The following is an 18,902-nucleotide window of genomic DNA, read 5'->3' as shown; positions in this document are numbered from 1 at the left end:
CAATGGAGGGTTAAGTGACTTGCCCAGAGTCACAAGGAGCTGCCTGTGCCGGGAATCCAACTCAGTTCCTCAGGACCAAAGTCCACCACCCTAACCACTAGGCCACTCCTCCACTTTTTCACTGCTCACTTTCCTTTTTCTTTTTCTGTCTTTCTCTCCTTTTCTATTCGACTAAATGTAACTTCCCTTCCTTTTCTTTATCTGCGTGTGCCCAGTTTACGAAACTACACTAGACGCGCATTAGCATTTTTAGCGTGCGCTGTGTAGACACCCCCAATATTCCTATGGGTGCCTACATAGTGCACGCTAATTTTGTGTACACTCTAAAAACGATAGCGCACCTTAGTAAACAGGGCCCTTTATTTAGTTTTCCAGATTGCACACAGGAAAAGTGTGTGGCAGCAGCAGCTTTTACTATTCTGTCCTGGGATTTTCATCTTGGGATCATCTTATTATTTGGCATTTTCTTGTAAATGCATTATACAATACCACCTTCCGAGCCACCGGAGATGATAATAGGGAGTCCGCCAGGTGGGACTGTGAATTAGTTGGGGCTTATTGAATAACCGCTCTTGTACATCAGCTTACGTTTAACTTGTCCTTTTTTTCTTTACATCTCTTATCTATCATTCTTCTATGTACTATTGGATCCTCTTTATTGTGAACTAGAGCCAAGCAAAGATTTTTTTTTACTTTTTTAAATAGGAAATTTTCCTTTTCCTTCATTTCATTCTTTTCCTTAGTGTTGCTTTGCTTTTTTTTTTATGAGTTACTGCTTGTGAAATTATTATAAATTTAAAAAGTATGTGCACAGTTTTTATAAAATTGTCCGTTATGGGAAAACAGGTTTTGGCAGTATGTACTGTTAACTGTCTCTGGGTGTAGTGTAAGTCATCAAAAATATTACAGTAATATATTTTGTGTGCCCCCTCCCTCAAAGAGTGACATTAACATTACAAAGCAGGCCTCTGGCAACCTTTGTGTACCCTTCAGAGCACTGGTATCTTCTCCATGAAATTTTAGCCCTTAAGAGCCTGGTTTCTGCCTCATTTCCTTTCTCAGTACCTGATTTTGAGAGGAGGTAAGTTTCTCCATTGTTTCTTAGTAATGGTGATTACAGGAATGGAACACAAGATTTCAAGCAGCACTATGTATTGTGAAGGAAATGAACAACAGATTCTTTGCAGGCTGTGACGTATTGTTGTTGCTCTGGTCATAACAACAATGCAAAGATTTTCTCTGGTCATAACAACAATGCAAAGATTTTCTCTTTTGTGAACTTTCAAGACTACACAGCTTCCTCCTTGAGAGAATGCAAAGAATTTCAGGAAGTAAAAGGAAGTCTGCTGTAATTTTCTTGTAGCTTGTGGTATATTTAATTTTGTGGTACAGTTAATTTAGGGGGGAATAATTTATGCTTGATAGAATATATTTATGTTTATTGGCATTTGCTATACTACCTTTCAGAACCTGTCCATCAAAACAATTTAATACAAACAGTTGGTTAAGAGGAAAGAAACAACAAAACTGAGTAGATGTTTTGCCTTGATTGATTTCTCTCACCCTACTGAAGTCCAGTAACTAGGAGGAGGGAAGCAAGCATAGAGATATCACAGTGGTATTGGGGTGTATGGTGAAAATTAGATTTGATGTATGTTTGTGTTTATTTATACTTGATGAATCACCTTTTTTAACAAATAAATCAAAGTGATTTACAGAGTAATAATGTTCTGCAACAGATGCTAGCTCAAATCTTACTATTGAAGTTCAAGTGCATAGTTGATGGACATTGAACAAAAAAGTCTGTTCATGTAGCAGCCGATTGACTGATCTGAACAGTGCACACAATGATGGGAGTGAGGAGTGCTGCAGACTGATGTCTTTATTCTTTGCTTTGAAGGAAAACACGATGGGACCGTGGAAGGCAGAGAGTACTTCCGCTGCAAGCCCAAACACGGTGTGTTGGTTCGTCCTGGGTGTCTGAGTAAAGCACCAGAATCAGCAAAGACAGCCAGTGGCACGGTCAGGCCTCAGGCACTTGCCAGCACAGAGAAGCGGAACCGAACTCTTCTGCAGAGGTCGCCTTCCTCCAGACCGGAGGGAGCAGCAGTGTATCAATCAGGGGACGCAGCTGCTTCAGCTTTTTCCAGGAAACAGGAAAATCGGAAGTCCTGGATTAACTAAACCACAGTATTTGCACTTCCTACACTTCAGCGTGTAGAAACCCTTCTGAATTTTAAATAAGTGTACAGCTGTACAGTTTTAATGTGTCATCACTGAATGCTCAGAATCATGGGATTTTTTAATATAAAATATCTGTATATGATATATGCATATATCATATTTTACACATATGTACAGATAGATATATAAATAATATAAATATATATATATATGATGATAATAATGATGATGTGTATCTATAAATTGAAGGCGTTATACACTAAGACACAACTAATGTTCATTTGTAGGTAGACATAAGGTACTGAACAATTTGTTATATGTCTATTTTAAATTTAAGAAAAAGAAAATATTTTATGCCATTAAAAAAAAATGTTAAATCTGTATTGATAAGGTTACCATATGCTGGTCTCTCTCCTTGTTTTGTAATTACCAAAGAATCTGTATGGGACTCAGCTAACTGCCGTTCTAGCTATCTCTTATTTTTAATATTGGTTCTCTCACGTAATTCCATGCCTGCATTCTTTTGTTTAGTCACCGCTGCTGGGCACCAAGCTGCCTTATCTGTTGGTGCAGTAAACGAGCACACTGCAGGCAACATCTTAACTGCTTGATCGTAGCTTGTCTTCCAGAGGCCCTGCCACTGTGCTGGTCTGCAGCTGTGCTTTATTCTTAACATGCATCTTCTGTGGTAATTCTTGCACAAGCCTGCCAGGCAAAGCCGAATACTAAATCAGTATTAGCACAAGCATGGGTGTACAGTTTGGACTGGGTCCACTTTTCCGATGAATCTGTGGCCAGTGGTTGTGGGGGAGGGGGTGAGGAGGAGGTGGTGGAAGAGAGGAGAGGATCACTGCCAGTGGTGGGTTCACCACTTCACACCTTACACGGTTTTCTAAATATCCCATGTTCACTTAAAAAAAAAATCTGAAATAGCTCCTTTAGTCCTAGTGATGGTGGATTTTGTTTGGGGTGCTCCTCAGCATAAGAACAATATGTATATACCTGTTTGTATAAACATTTGGATTTTTCTGAATCAAGCAGTGGTTAAAACAAAAGACAAATGTGTTCTGCTCTACTTTTGTGTCCTTTTGGTTTGTGGGGTTTTTCTGTGTAAGATACTTGGGACCTTACTGAAAAGCTGCTCTCATTTGGGTTTTGTGTATACTGTGCTGACCTGTAGTATTTTTCTATTTGCTGTACTAGAATTTAAATTATATTTCAGCAATACTATAATTGGTACAGAATTTCTGTTTTAGAATACAAATTGTTTATTTCAGACAAAACAATTAGACTCTCATTTGTGGTTCATATTCAGAATCCCGGTACAGATCTGGTTAAAGAAAAGAGAGAAATCAGTGTTGGATAAGCCACTTAACACTCCATTGTCTCGGGTACAAACTTAGATTGTGAGCCTTCCAGGGACCTACTGTACCTGAATTTAACTCACCTTGAACTACAACTGGACAAAGGCGGGAGCTAAATCCAACATCCAATTTCCTATCCTTCCCTATAAGAACTGTAAGTATCTGTCTCTCAGGCTGTTCATGGAGTACCCCCTAGCCAGTCTGGTTTTCAGGATATGTACCATGAATTTGCATGAGCAGGATTTTGCATGAAATAGCTGCAATGCATTCATCTGTGTATCAGCTGCTGCAAGCTGAAACAGGCTACAGACGTTTTTGCCAGTGAGAGCTAACAGATAGACCAGACTGAATGGACCCCTGAAGAAGGCTTCACTGTCGAAACACGGCCCGTGTTGGGTCCATAGAAATGGTTTCTTTGTGCGTTTGTCATTCATGGGTCCATAGATGTGGTTTCCTTCTGCGCTTGTCATTCATCATTGAATAAAAGTGTATGCTCCATCATCCTGGTTTTCTGGCTTGTGGTCATTCCCACTGTTTTTCTGGGGGGGGGGGGGGGGGGGGGGGGGGGGGGTTGTTGGATATCCTGAAAACCAGACTGGCTAGGGGTTGCTCCAGGAATGGCTTAAAAATCACTGCTGTACATAATAGACAATCTGTGCTCCAGCACCAAGTTTTCCTCACAGACCTAATGGTGTGCAGAGCTGGAGATGGATCCAGTTACATTGGAATTCTAGAAGCGGGTAAAGCTTAGAAAATACATTCTGGAAAACTGGTTAATTTTTTTTTTCAGTCTAGGAGTTTTCTCCTACTCCTTTGGGCTTTCCGCTGAGTCAGAGCTGGACTTTATTGGGCTATGGCCTTTGAGGCTTCATTTGCAAATATTAAGGGGGGTCGGTAATTTTCCACCCACCCCCTTTCTCAATTTAGTCCATTCACTGCAATGACAGTCCTCAGCCAGGTACTACAGACCATGGCTCCCTCTGGAATCCCATCTGCAGGAGCCCTGGGACCAGCCACTGGATGTCACTATTGTGTTTCCTTTCCACATTGTTCCCAAATGATCGGGAGTCAAATCCAAGGTTTCCCGATAGCTCAGCACTTCCACTGAGCCAGCCCCTCATTTATCTTTTTAAGGGATTTATTTTGTTTTACTTTTATTTAAACACTCTTTTATTCTTCCCTTTTTTTTATTTAAAGAGGGTCTTTATTGAAAAAAAAAAAAGCACAGTAATACTTAAACAATGTAAAAGCATTACATAAAGCCACTCCATCCATTTGCTGGAAGCAATCTCCATTAGTTTAGAAGAAGCATTTTGAGAAACAATTGTCAAAGCACCCACTCACCCATCTGCTAAACAAGTTTACAAGTTGAAATAGAAGTTTCTTTATACAGAACTAACCAAAGTTACCCCCCCTAAAGGCTCCCCAGATCTTCTCCCACTTTACTATAGCTTTCCTGTTGACATCTGTTTTTCTCCATCCTGTGTATATATCCCAATTTGGCCGACCATTTAGAGGCAGATGCATCAAGCAAACGTTAAAAAATCTAAATCGTTAAAGTCCCTAACGATTTTTAAAAAACGAAGAATGCACCAAAACAACAATTCACACATGCTCGGATCGGTATTGAAAAGTACAATGTATCAAAGAATCACAATACACGTCGGTAATCGGCCCCTAAAGCATGCGCAGAGCAGCCAATCGTTATGTTAGCTGCTCTGCGCATGCCACAAACAGCCAAAACACAAGCACATGGCTCCCAAATCAAAACAAAAATAAAAAAAGGGTGGGGGGGGGCAAAGGCTCTCGTGAGGAGCGTCCTGTATGGCCGTCCTTGCCCCCCCCCCCACGCCCGAGGTCGCCGTTCCCCCCCCCCCCCCCCCCCCCCGCACGAAAAAACTCAAATTTTACCAGCCCCGGGCCGGCCCACCTCCCTTCCTGTGTCTTCTCCCATACTAGCTCTGCCTCCCGCCATGCTCCGGTCCCGCCCCCGACGCCCCTCCTTTGGTCGTGGCTGCCGCTCCCCCCTCCAACGACCCCCCCCCCCTTTGCCTTACCGGCCCGTGCAGCGCCTCTCACCTCTGCTGCACGGGCAGGAACAGCTGATTGGCGTGTCAGAAGGCCTCCTCAGACGTCCCTTCTTTCTTCCTGGGCCCGCCCTCCTAGTTTACCTACGTCAGAGGAGGGCGGGCCCAGGAAGAAAGAAGGGACGTCTGAGGAGGCCTTCTGACTCGCCGATCAGCTGTTCTTGCCCGTGCAGCAGAGGTGAGAGGCGCTGCACGGGCCGGTAAGGCAAAGGGGGGGGGTCGGAGGGGGGGAGCGGCAGCCACGACCAAAGGGGGGGGCGGCGGGGGCGGGGCACGGGACCGGAGCATGGCGGGAGGCGAAGCTAGTGTGGGAGAAGACACAGGAAGGGAGGAGGGCCGGGCTGGGGCTGCTAAGATTTGAGTTTTTTCGTGCGGGGGGGTGGGAAACGGCGACCTCGGGCGGGGGGGGCAAGGACGGCCATACAGGACGCTCCTCACGAGTGCCTTTGCCCCCTCCCGATTTTTTTTTCTTTTGGTGCTGAGGGAGAGGGGAGCAGCAGCGACCTGGGGCGTCAATAAAGGACGCCCCTGACGTGCGTTTTCGCCCCCCTAGTTATTTTTTAAAATACATTTCACTTTTAAACTTGTAGCTGACAGCCCTAACGAGAGGTACAGACCTCTTGTTAGATTTCCTGCCTTTTTCCTGCGTAAAGGCAATCGGAAAAGGTTAGTGCATCTCGTTTCGATGGGGTTTTTACACTAATTGCTCATCTCCATTCCGTTTTCATTAGCTGGTAGCTTCCTCGGTAAAAGCCCTTTGATGCATGCAACGGATCAAAATTTCCTCGTTGGAGGGTCATTAAAGGCTCATTAAGCTTTAGTGCATCTGCCTCTTATTGAAAGAAGGGATGCCCACTTCCTTCCAGGCAGCTGCTACAGTTAACTTAGCTGTGTGTAAAATAATGCCTAACCAGGGATTGTTGAGACTTCGTCTATTCAGAAAAAAAAATGCCCAGATCCCAGGTGACCTGCAGCCCTATAAGCCAGCCAGTCAGCAATTGAGTTTCCTTCCAAAAGACTGTGGCCTTGGGACACACCTATCAAATATGGCCTATAGTGCTTCTAGCTCCACACTGCCGCCAACAAGGTATTTTTTTGTTTTTTTCTTACATTTGTACCCTGCGCTTTCCCACTCGTAGCAGGTTCAATGCGGCTTACATATTATATACAGGTACTTATTTGTACCTGGGGCAATGGAGGGTTAAGTGACTTGCCCAGAGTCACAAGGAGCTGCCTGTGCCTGCTGTGGGAATCGAACCCAGTTCCCCAGGACCAAAGTCCACCACTCTAACCACTTGGCTGATCCTCTTTGGAGTTAAATATCACCAATGCATTATCTTAGCATTATTTTTGTGCACATTGGCTGCTTATTTTTGCGAATGAAGCCTCCATAGATTTCTATTCAGCGGGTTCATAACTAATGCGGAGTTCCTACACCCACGTTTGTCTGAGTTGCAGGTTTGGGAGCTTCAGTTCCCTTAAATATCTATAAAAGACCGTAAGCAAATGTTTAGTAGATCTGTGCATACCTCTTCTAGAGAGGTAGCCTCATCCTGTAGCTGCTTTTTTTTAAATATTTGTACTGAACAAGAAGTGAGCCAACTGAATATAGGCAAAGCATCAGAGGTGAGCAAGATAGAATCTTCAATAACCTGCCTCCATCTAGCCATACCCAGGGCCCTCCCACTATCGATAAATAGAGGAAGGTGGTCCGGGTCCAAAAAAAGGATTAGCTTGAATAGGAGTGTACCTGGATAACTGAAATCAGATGAGGGACTCATAGAGGCATATTTTCAAAGCACTTAGCCTCCCAAAGTTCCATAGAAACCTATGGAACTTAGCCTCCCAAAGTGCTTTGAAAATATGCCTCATAGAGTTCCAGACCTTTAAAATGTGCAACATAGTTGAGCTAATGTCCTCTCTCAGGGAGCGACACTGTTTAGGCAACCACATAAGATAACTTAGTTTAACTGGTCCCACCAAAGTTTGCTCAATGGCTACTCAAAGCTTGAAGAGATGATTTTGAAAGCATTCAGTCACCACCCTACTAACCTGTGTTCACTTTCTGTCTTGCCTCAGAGACAGAAGTAACCTTCTGGAGATCTCCTGGCCTCGAGTACTCCCCCAGGCAGAATTCCAGGCAAGAAAAACTCTGGCTACTAAATAGGTATTAGACATAATAAATGTTTATTCAAACTGTCAAAGAAGCCAATCAGTAATTATTAAAATAGTAACAAATAAACTCCCAATACAGTATAATACGTAGCAAATAAAAACAGAGTTTTCCCTGGGAGCTGTCAATATGTCCATCTGCTAGTATAGGCACATTGAGGCTCTCCATCCTCAGTTCTGTTTCCTCTTAAACACTTTTTCTTTCTTTCTTCATTATCTTAATTATAATTACCCTTCCTATCTAATGAATATGCATCTTTCCAGAATATTCTGTTTCCTGTTATGAATCATGTTCCATCAAATTCTATCATTTATTCCCTTATTATATGGGCAGTTAGGGCCTGTCATGCATATTAGCATAAGTTTTCATTTGATATGAGTTGACCTATGTCCTTGGTATGCACAGTCATCATACTAGCCCCCTCCACCCTCTTGCTTAGCTTACAGTTTTACCCACACCCACTTACTTCTCCTTCTGTTTGTTTATCTGCATACAGCAGGCGTCCTTAGTCATAGGAGTCTCTGGCTCTTAGTTGCTGACCAGCAACTTTTCACAAGTTAGCATAGGTCAAATGTCAAACCAGAAATTTCTACAGCGTTAGGTAGTTACCAGAAAAAATGCTGTCTTGCAATTCCAGATCTGCTCCCAGCTCAAGAAAAGCAAAATAGCTATATTAAAATAAAAACTAGAAATATGTATGGTTTTGCACCTCTATGATATACACCTGGGTTGCCTTATATTTCAACCCCAAATTAGGCACCCCTAAAACCATCCTATTCTTTATTGTCAAACGAAATATTGAATGAGAACTGAGGCCTTTTTATCACACCATATAAATTTTAAAATACAATCTTCAGATGCAGTAAGGTGGTGCTTAGGAACTGCAAACTGGCAGTACCTATAATTGTCTACTAAACCAAGAAAGCGATAATTCTGACCGCTATTGGTCCATTTTAAGGGTCCTTAATAACACTGAATGGGTAGCCTCAAATATGCCCTCAGAGTAGCATACTAGCCAGATCCCCAAATTCTTCAGTGCCTCTGTTACCCAGCAGAATGAGAAAGATGACTGCAAAGGGTCCTGTCATCTAAAGTAAGGTTGTAAGCTTCCATCTTTTTCATATTCACTTCAAAGGCAGAGACTCGGGAGAAAATATTAAACTCTTCTAATAAATTTGGAAGTGTTATGATCAGCAAAATGTCTGCAAAAACACTAGTCTTGATGTCCTGCTCACTGAGCACCTTGATATCAGGATTGTTTTGAATAGAAGACGCTAAGGATTCCAAGGTGCAAGCAAAACGTAGCAGGGACAACAGGCAGCCCTGTCTAGTTCCCTAATAAGGGGAAACAGCAGAATTACCACTGTTGATCTGCAGGCTCTTGGGGTAGAATATAGGCCCTCCACTCAGCCCCAACTTCTCATCTATACCCACCTTATTTAACACTGTCAAAATAAGCCCAATGGACCGTATCAAATGCCTTTTCTGTGTTGATTCCCAATAGGAATGCAGGAATAGATCTTCGCCTGTCCACATATATAAGGTTGACCATCCTAAGTATGTTGTCAGCCGCTTGTCATTTAGGGCCAAATCCTATCTGGCCTGGGTGAATCAGAAATGGCAGTACCTCTCCCAGTCTGGTGGCCAATACTTTTGCAGACACTTTAATGACAATGCTAAGGTCTAGATAGGCCAATAAGATTGACAATCAGTCCTATCCTTTCCCTCTTTGGGGATTACTGTTATCCGAGCCTCCAACATAGATGAGGGAACAGGTTCCTCTACTCAAACCCTATTCATTAATTCCGCCACTGATGAAGCTAGCTCCACAGCAGAAGTCATGTAATGTTCAATCATCTGTCTCTGACCCTGAAGCTTTACCAGTTGGAATGATTTAATAGCTTTCAGTACCTCAGTGGGAATGACCTCCAACTGGTCTCTCTGCTCGGGAAACAAACACTGGTAACACCTTGGATGCCAAATACACCTGTATATGTTCCTTTTTTGTCTTGAGTCACATATATAAAGGTCCTGCAATAATTGTTTGAAAACATGACTGAATATGACCGCAAATTACTAGACCTGTCCTTGATTTTCTCCACAGTGCCTTCTTGCTGAGCTTTACCCATGTACTCATAGTGCATTGCTTCACCTTGGATTATCTAAAATCCAGGTCATTTTGATTCAAATTCTCCAGGATCAAATGCGCAGCCTGCAATTTCCCCCAAAGCTGCATATTCCCTGGAGATCCAAGACCACCACATAACAGGGCATAATCTTGAAAAGTAATGCTTATTTTATTTGTTCATTGGGATTTATTAATGTTACCAATTTGTGAGTATTCCACATGCCCCTTTAAGGAAAGCTATCCAAGAAAAGGTTGTGTATGGCTCTAAGTTAAATGTTTAATCCCTCTGGGCCCTCCCTCCAGACATGAAATAACCCCCAAATCAGCTATCCTGTGTCTCAAAGCCTGGGAAATGTCTATTGTCACCAGCATCCCCCTAGAGTCCAAAGTGGAATTACAATATGTTAAAATCACCAACTAAGATTGCTAATAATAATTTAACCTTGCCAAAAAAATTCTGATGTTGACATTTGGGGCATAAACGTTTGCCAGAATGATTTCAGTCTGATCAGTAAGAACCTGTGCAAACACATACCTGCCCATGGGATCATGTTTAATGGTTTGGTGCTGCACAGTAAGATCTGTATGGAACAAGATAGGCACTGGTTGTGGTTTAGTATTCGACAGCATCAGCGGCAAAAGTTATAGTGGGATAAGATCTGTCGCAGAGCAAATGTTCATGACACTTCCTTAAGTGAGTTTCCTGCACAAATGCAGCACACAACTTCTGACTCTCGCCAACAGAAAGGAAAACGCTTCCTAGGTGAATTTAACCCTTTAACATTTAAAGTAAGAATTGTTAAGGCAGAAATAAAAGATTAGGTAAAAATACATTTCTTATTCTCCTCAACAGAAATGCATGCTGCCTCACAACAGACAGTTAATGTACAGGAAAGTACCTGAGATGAGTGAAAAAAAAAAAATGAACCCTCCACATCTCTAATCTCCCTGTACTCCCCAGCCCTCCCATTCTCCTTTGACTTTGTTCACCCCAGTGTCCAACAAACCACAATATTTCCCTCCATCCTAGGATTCTAGTCAACCCCAGTAGGGAAGAAGAGCGAAGGACCTAATCTCAGCCTCCCCTCAAACCGCCCCCTACCCTACCCAGACCAAAGTTCATTCACACAGTCTTTCTTTTTGCCACATCCACACATTCATTCAATCCCACCCATTCTAATGCAAATTAACCAGTTATAAGAAACAAAATGTTAATGTTTTTTTTTTATTGAAAGTAGATCAGCAAACGTTGAACAGATGAAGCTGAACTGGTCTATAAACCATTATATGTATGCAGCTAATACAAAGTTAGATGCTACTTCAATTTTTACTTGTATAAGTATATGAACACTCCCCATGCCCACTCCCTCCCCAAATCCTTCACCCTAATCCTACTGCGATTCTTTACTTACAACAGAAATAAGGCATGCCAGTTCGATGGAGTTCCTTACACCAGAACCAAGACACATAAAATTATTTAGTAAAGCAACGTCCAGAGTTACTACCAGGTGATATGGTTATGTCATGGCATATTACCTATTCAACTACAAACCCTATGTTTCATGGCCATCCAAAGTGGCTCCCATATTGCCTGATTGTTGTTTCCATCTTGTTGGTTGATTATGCCTCAGTTTAAAAATGCTCCATTCCCATTATGGTATATAACAGGTAGCACCACTGTGTTAAATTAGGCAACTTTGACAGTCACCAATTAAGCAAAACAGTTTGGCAGGCTAGAGCAAACATAGAAGTCAGCTAAAAGAAAAGCTGTGAATATAGTGGCACATTTAGACAATATATGGTAAACTAAATGAGCGACATCTGCCCAAAAATGTTGCTGTAGGGCAGATGTCGCTCGTTTAGTTTTTCAAATAAAGGGTACAGCAACGGGAGCCACAGTAGCTCCAGACATGGCTAATGTTTATGTCAGTAATTTTGAGAACCAAAAGAGAATCCACAGATGTGGAGAACTCAAGAAGTCCCACGGAGAAACTCAAGTGACAAAAGGAAGTGGGAATGGAAACCAGGATTCCCAAGGACTGGACCACAGAAGTTGTGAAAATAAAACAAAGTTTATTAACCAATAAAATGGCTCGACACAATGTTGTGTTTCGGCCAGAAGGCCTTCATCAGGAGTCTACAAATAAAAACAATGTATAAAAATATAAGACAGAACATACATATGGCTTTCAACAATAATTGGTGTCCATAATTATGACATACGTATAACATTGAAATATTAAACAAACTTACTGTAAAATGTTAAAGCGTGGATATGTAATAGAAATATAATTTTTACTTGAACAATTGTGTATGTAGAAAAAGATGAATAAAAACTGAATAGAAAAATCCGTATATATAAAAAAATATATAGAAACATGTAGATCAAAAAAGTATATATAAATATAACATAGTAATGGTGTGAAAGGGTAACCATACTTATGTATCTTTACATGAGAGACTGATGGACAAAATTAAAAATTAGAAAATACAAAAAGAGATACATAAAACATACATATCAATTATGTAGAATCTGATTATGGAAACAGGATATCATAGTGAAAAAATAATAAAAAATTTACACAACATTATAAGGGGGATAATAGTAACTAAAAAAAAAAGTAGACAATTTTTGGGGCTCATTTTCAAAGCACTTAGCCTTACAAAATTCCATAGTAACCTATGGAACTTTGTAAGGCTAAGTGCTTTGAAAATACGCCTAAAAATGTGGACAGAACTACAAAAATGTGGTAAACTATGTAGGCGGAAATAATTTAAAATTTTGACTGATGATGAAAAGATACCATCAGCCGATATTAGATAGTATATGATTATATGTATATTTCATGCTACTGTGTCTGTAGACAAACGTGGATAAACTATAACAAATCCAGACGGCTCTCTAGGATTGAAAAAGAGAGGGCGGTATGGCACAGGTCGGAAGTCATACTATAAACAGACTGTGGGATCAAATGCCAAGGACTCAAAGTATTGGGAAAACAGAAACCTTGTTTAGACAGTAATTATAGATTACCAGATAGGTAGGGATATATAAATCTGTGTCATAAAATCAAACTTACCTTCAAAAAGACCATTAGTGAGAACACTCTTGCTAGATCGCAGATGAATCAGTCTGATCGATATTGTTGAAAAGCAGCTGATAAACAACGCCTTTATAAGAAAAAAGCGCAGGAAAAACGAGTGAGGTGACGTAGCGATGACGTGTACTGTGGCAATAGGAGCATGGAACATGTATGTAATCTTAAATACCGAAGCATTTCAAAATATATCGAGGATTAAAACAATAAAGTAAAAAGTTCCATGGTGTCAAATTAGCGTATGTGGTGTAAACTCAGCAAAATGAAAATAGTGATTGTGCAAACAATAAAAAATAAAAGAAATAAAGAACGTTGACAAGTGCAAAGTGATGCATGTGGGAAGGAGGAACTCGAATTACAGCTATGTCATGCAAGGTTCCACTTTAGGAGTTACGGACCAAGAAAGGGATCTGGGAGTCATCGTGGATAGGACGTTGAAATCTTCAGCTCAATGTGCTGCGGCGGGTAAGAAGACGAACAGAATGTTGAGTATTATTATAAAAGGATGGAAAACAAGCATGAGGATGTTATAATGCCATTATATCGCTCCATGGTGCGACCACACCTGGAGTATTGTGTTCAGTTCTGGTCGCCTCATCTCAAAAAAGATATAAAGGAATTGGAGAAGGTGCAGAGCAGGGCGATGAAAATGATAAAAGGGATGGGACGACTACCTTATGAGGAGAGGTTAAGAAGGCTAGGACTCTAGCCTGGAGAAAAGGCGGCTAAGGGGTGATATGATAGAGGTCTACAAAATAATGAATGGGGTAGAGCGGACAGATGTGAAGCGTTTGTTTACGCTTTCTAACAATAATAGAACCAGGGGACACGAGATGAAATTAGAATGTGGTAGGTTTAAAACAAGTCTGAGAGAGTTTTTCTGTACTCAGCGCGTGTTTAGACTCTGGAACTCATTGCTGGAGAAGGTAGTGACAGCAGCTGGCCTTGCTGAGTTTAAAGGGGGTCTGGACAGATTCCTGAAGGAAAAGTCCATTGATCGCTATTAAATTTGGGGGTTTTGCCAGGTTCTTGGGGCCTGGATTGGCTGCTGTCGGAGACAGAGTGCTGGTGTTGCGTCCCGCGCCCCGTGCCCCTACCTGCTCTCCCACCGCGGGGGGCGGGAGCCGGCGTCCTCCGCGGCGCAGGGTGGCGGCCCGTAGGCCCCGGCGTGGGGGCGGGCTCCGCTGCGGTGGTGGCGGGTCTGGCCGAGTCCGGCGGCCGGCGACTGCGGCCACCGGTCTCTCTGTCACCGGGTGTGGAGGCGGGGTTCGCACCGCCCAAGATGGCGACGCTAGTACGCGTGGGTCGGCGTCTTTCTCCTTCCAGAGCCGGGGACCCTGGAGCTCCGCCTACAAAGCGCCGGATTGGAAGACCAAGCTGGTGGTTCCGCCTGGGAGATCGGGCAGAGCCAATCCGAGGGGCTCTGCCGATACCCAGGGCCGGATTGGTGGGCTACTCCTATGAGGGCAGGGCGGCTAATGTGGCACGATATTTAAAGATGGAAGCTGAGCTGACACATTGCTTCAGGTTCTGTTCCCGAAGCCCTGCTCCGTGTTTGTTACTTCCTGGTATCCTGCCCAGAGACTTGCTTGAACTTGACTACTGCTTTGATAGCCGCCTGCCCAGAGACTTGCTTGAACCTGACTAGTGCTTTGATAGCCGCCTGCCCAGAGACTTGCTTGAACTTGACTACTGCTTTGATAGCCGCCTGCCCAGAGACTCGCTTGAACCTGACTACTGCTTTGATAGCCGCCTGCCCAGAGACTTGCTTGAACCTGACTACTGCTTTGATAGCCGCCTGCCCAGAGACTTGCTTGAACTTGACTACTGCTTTGATAGCCGCCTGCCCAGAGACTTGCTTGACCCTGACTACTGCTTGTTAGTTGCCCACGTCTCCCGACTCCAGCCAGGTCAGTCCGTCAGCCCCGCGGTTCCAGCAGTCCCGTTGGCCGCCTGCAGCTGGGGGCTCAACCCCTAGTGAACGGCGGTCGCCGTGGGTGAAGATTTGGGGTTGCACGGCTGTCCTTTGAGGCTCTTCGGGGCCTTGTGGGACCTAAGGGCTCACCAACATTGTGGACAAGACAGCTGGGCTTGATGGACCTTTGGTCTTTTCCCAGCGTGGCAGTACTTATGTACTAATCTTGGAATGTGTAAGATGATATTCTATAAACATGATTTTGAATATGTACTGTATATGCGTCTTACCAAACAGATTTATTAGTGGTTGTGGTTTACAAACTGTATTCATTAACTTCATATAAAATGATCGATAAAATTTTTGTATATCAAACAAATTTTTTTTATATATTTATAAAGATTTTTTTATATATATAAATATATATGTGAGAAAATAATCATGTATGGTTAGACATAGAAATGGTAACAGAAAAAACAACTCCGTCCTTTAACGTCCGATGTATATATGAAAGGACTACTACACGAGGAGTGAATACATTGGCAGTGTATGTAGTGTGTGTATAAGGGAAGAGTAACTGTATAAAACATTTTATTGGTAAGTAATTATGCATGTGACATTTAGGTAGCAACCGATGTGGAACCAACATTCTGTTCATTTAAAATTAAATAATTAATCAAATAATGTATAAGATAATGGTAAGTAAATATATATATATATATAAAGCGTCCAAAATGATTAAATAAAAAGTAAATGATAATCCAATAAAAAGAATAAAAAATTGTAAAAAATATATATAAGGAATGTAAACATACAAAAAATAATAAAAGATAGAAGATGAAAAAAATGATGAGAAAAATAAAGTGAAAATATAAAAAAAATATAAAAACATTAATAACAAAGAAATAATAAGAAAACATGGTTATGTTCTAAAAAAATAAATAATATATGGTTATGTTCCAAAAAATATATAAATAATAAACAATGCTCACCATTATAAAATAACAAAGATGAAGAGTTGACATCAAATTCATGATGGTACATAAAATCTTCTACAGCATGTTCTACTGCATCTCTACCTCCCCTGAGTCTCCAACATCTCTCTCCTTCCCACTCCCCTCCTCTCTTCAACACCTCTCTCCTTCCCTCCCTCATCAGCATCTCTGTCCTTCCCTTCTGTGGTGTCCAACATCCCACCTACTCCATGGTCTCCAGCATCTCTCTACTCCCCCCTTCTCTTCAACATATCTCTCCTTCCTTCTCCCTTCAGCATCTGTCTCCTGCACTTCCCCCACCTCCATGGTCTCCAGCATCTCTCTCTTTCCCTTCTTGCCCACCCTGCCTGTGGTGTCCAGCATTTCTCTACCCTCCATGGTCTCCAGCTTCTCTCTCCTTTCATCCATCTCAATTCCTCATGGTCTCCAGCATCTTTTCTCTCCCCTGCCCTCCCGCTCCTCTTTTCAGCATCTGTCTCCTTCCCTCACCCACTCTGCCTGTTGTGTCCATTATTCAACCCCCCCCCCCCCATGATCTCTGGCATCTCTCTCCTTTCCACCCTCTCAAACCCCATCTCTCTCCTTCCCTTCCCCTTCAGCATCTCTCTCCTGCTCTTCTCTCTCCTCCTCCTCTTCCCCCTCCACATCTTCAGCATTTCTCTTCTTCTCTGCTGTGTCCACAAGATATTTCTTCTCTTGCTATGATCCCGTGGAGTGGCTGTTACTGACTATTCGCCAGCAGCTCTATAAGCTACATTGGAGACATTGCATAGCCAGCCCAATGCAGGACCTTGAGATGCTCAGGGCCTGCTGACTGCTGCCCCCCTCTGAACTTCCTGTTTCAGAGGTAACAGAAGCTGACCGACCAGCATTGAGTATGTGCAGATGCAAAGTAAGAGAAGAAAGGCGTCATGGGTATTTTTCCTTTTCTAGTTCTAAAAAAACTATGGCTCTAAAACCCCAGTGTTACCAAATTCCTTTATTTTTTACCAAAAGCTCATATTAGCATAATTTTCATTCCCTGATACACTTAATTATACTTCTAGTTTAACTGGCCACAGATCCAAAGCAATCTGTGTTGTCAAAAGCCTGTTTTAAAAAAAATGTTGCTCGTTTCCCTTCACTCAAGGTCATTTTTTTTTTTCCTGATATGCAGTGCTTGCAAAAGCTGAGTAATTAACACATTCCAATGCCTCAAAGTTTAAAAGTTTCCCTGCCTGAAACAGTCCTTAGGTCTTATAAGATTTATCTATGTGCAATTAATAACTCCAAAGGAGTCTAAACATACTGCGTCACACTTAAAATGGCACGGCACGCTCAGTTATAATTTTAACTGCGTAAATCACACATCATTCCAACTGCGTCACTCTTTACAATGGCAGTGATCATTTAGTAAAGTATTCTGCATTTTAGCTGTAAATCACACACTTATCATTCCTATGCTGTTTATCCCGGCTCTAACGGGTTTTCAGATAAGCAATATTGTTACGTGGAGGGGCATAATCGAACGTCGACGGCGATCTATTTTGGCGGCGGCGCTACAGCTGGCTGGAACCGTATTATCGAAAAAGATAGCCGGCCATCTTTTTTTTGATATATGGTTTAGCCCGACCAAATGCCAGAGTTTGCCGGGTTTGAGATGGCTGGTTTTGTTTTTCAGCGATAATGGAACAAAATGCTGGCGATCTCCAATCCGGCGACATCCAAGCCATTTGGTCATGGGAGGAGCCAGCATTTGTAGTGCACTGGTCCCCCTCATATGCCAGGACACCAACCGGGCACCCTAGGGGGCACTTCTAAAAATTAAACAAAAATATACAAATACCTCCCAGGTGCATAGCTCCCTTACCTTGGGTGCTGAGCCCCCCAAATCCCCCAAAACCCACTCCCCACAACTCTTCACCACTACCATAGTCCTTATGGGTGAAGGGGGGCACCTACATGTGGGTAGAGTGGGTTTTGGGGGGGTTTGGAGGGCTCAACACTTACCACCACAAGTGTAACAGGTAGGGGGGGTGGGCTTGGGTCCACCTGTCTGAAGTCCACTGCAACCAACATAAACTTCCAGGGACCTGCATACTGCTGTCAGGGAGCTGGGTATGACATTTGAGGCTGGCATAGAGGCTGGCAAAAAAGGTTTTTATTTTTATTGTTTTAGTGTGGGAGGGGGTTGGTGACCACTGGGGGAGTACAGGGAGGTCATCCCCCATTCCCTCCGGTGGTCATCTGGTGAGTTGGGGCACCTTTTTGAGGCTTGGTCGTGAAAATAAAATGACCAAGTAAAAGCGGCGAAATACTGATTAACGCCGCTTTTTTTTTTCTTCCATTATCCGCAAAAGCCGGCCATCTGGTAGCCGCGCCAATGCCCGCCCATTTCCCACCTTCGCTTCACCGCCGACACGCCCACTTGAACTTCTGCCGGCGCAGCAACGGGAAAGTGGCGATGGCGTCAAAAAAGCAGCTTTCGATTATACCGATTTCGCCGCTTTTGCAAGATCACTTTTGATAGTAACATAGTAAATGACGGCAGATAAAGATCCGTACGGTCCATCCAGTCTGCCAAACAAGATAAACTCATTTTTACATAGTAATTCCCTCTCCCTTTTCCGTTTTAACATTTTGTCTGCAGCAAACTTCAGCAAAAGGCAATGATTCCTTTAAACCACAATTCAATTCCTCCCATCAGTGGCTATAATAATGCCCTCAATTGTCTTGTCTGTCTGTATTTTTTAGATTGTAAGCTCTATGGAGCAGGGACTGTCTCTCTGTGTCAGGTATTCAGTGCTGCATGCATCTGGTAGCGCTATACAAATGCTAATAATAATAATAATATAGTACCTCATTCCTTCAACTCTCCCCTGCATTCCTCTTACAAAGGTGTCATTCTTTGTACGAATCCCTCACGCTCATCACCAAGATGAACTGCTATGGATTTATAGCCTGTCTCACTCACACAGA

At 42.6% G+C, this 18,902-nt stretch overlaps 1 protein-coding gene across 1 annotated transcript in view; it reads left to right on the top strand.

Annotated features, from left to right (window-relative positions):
- KIF13A (kinesin family member 13A) overlaps window positions 1-4,017 on the top strand; it is an 818,528-nt gene extending 814,511 nt beyond the window's left edge. Inside the window, 1 exon segment of the mRNA XM_030211397.1 lies at window positions 1,901-4,017. Coding sequence (XP_030067257.1) covers window positions 1,901-2,184 — 284 coding nt within the window. The 3' untranslated portion in view covers window positions 2,185-4,017.
- The last annotated feature ends 14,885 nt before the right edge of the window (window positions 4,018-18,902 follow it).

The sequence above is a fragment of the Microcaecilia unicolor genome, chromosome 1 (genome assembly GCF_901765095.1).
Source record: "Microcaecilia unicolor chromosome 1, aMicUni1.1, whole genome shotgun sequence".
Classification (NCBI taxonomy): domain Eukaryota; kingdom Metazoa; phylum Chordata; class Amphibia; order Gymnophiona; family Siphonopidae; genus Microcaecilia; species Microcaecilia unicolor.
Note: the sequence above shows the minus strand (reverse complement) of the source record. Positions and strands in the feature narration are given on the sequence as shown.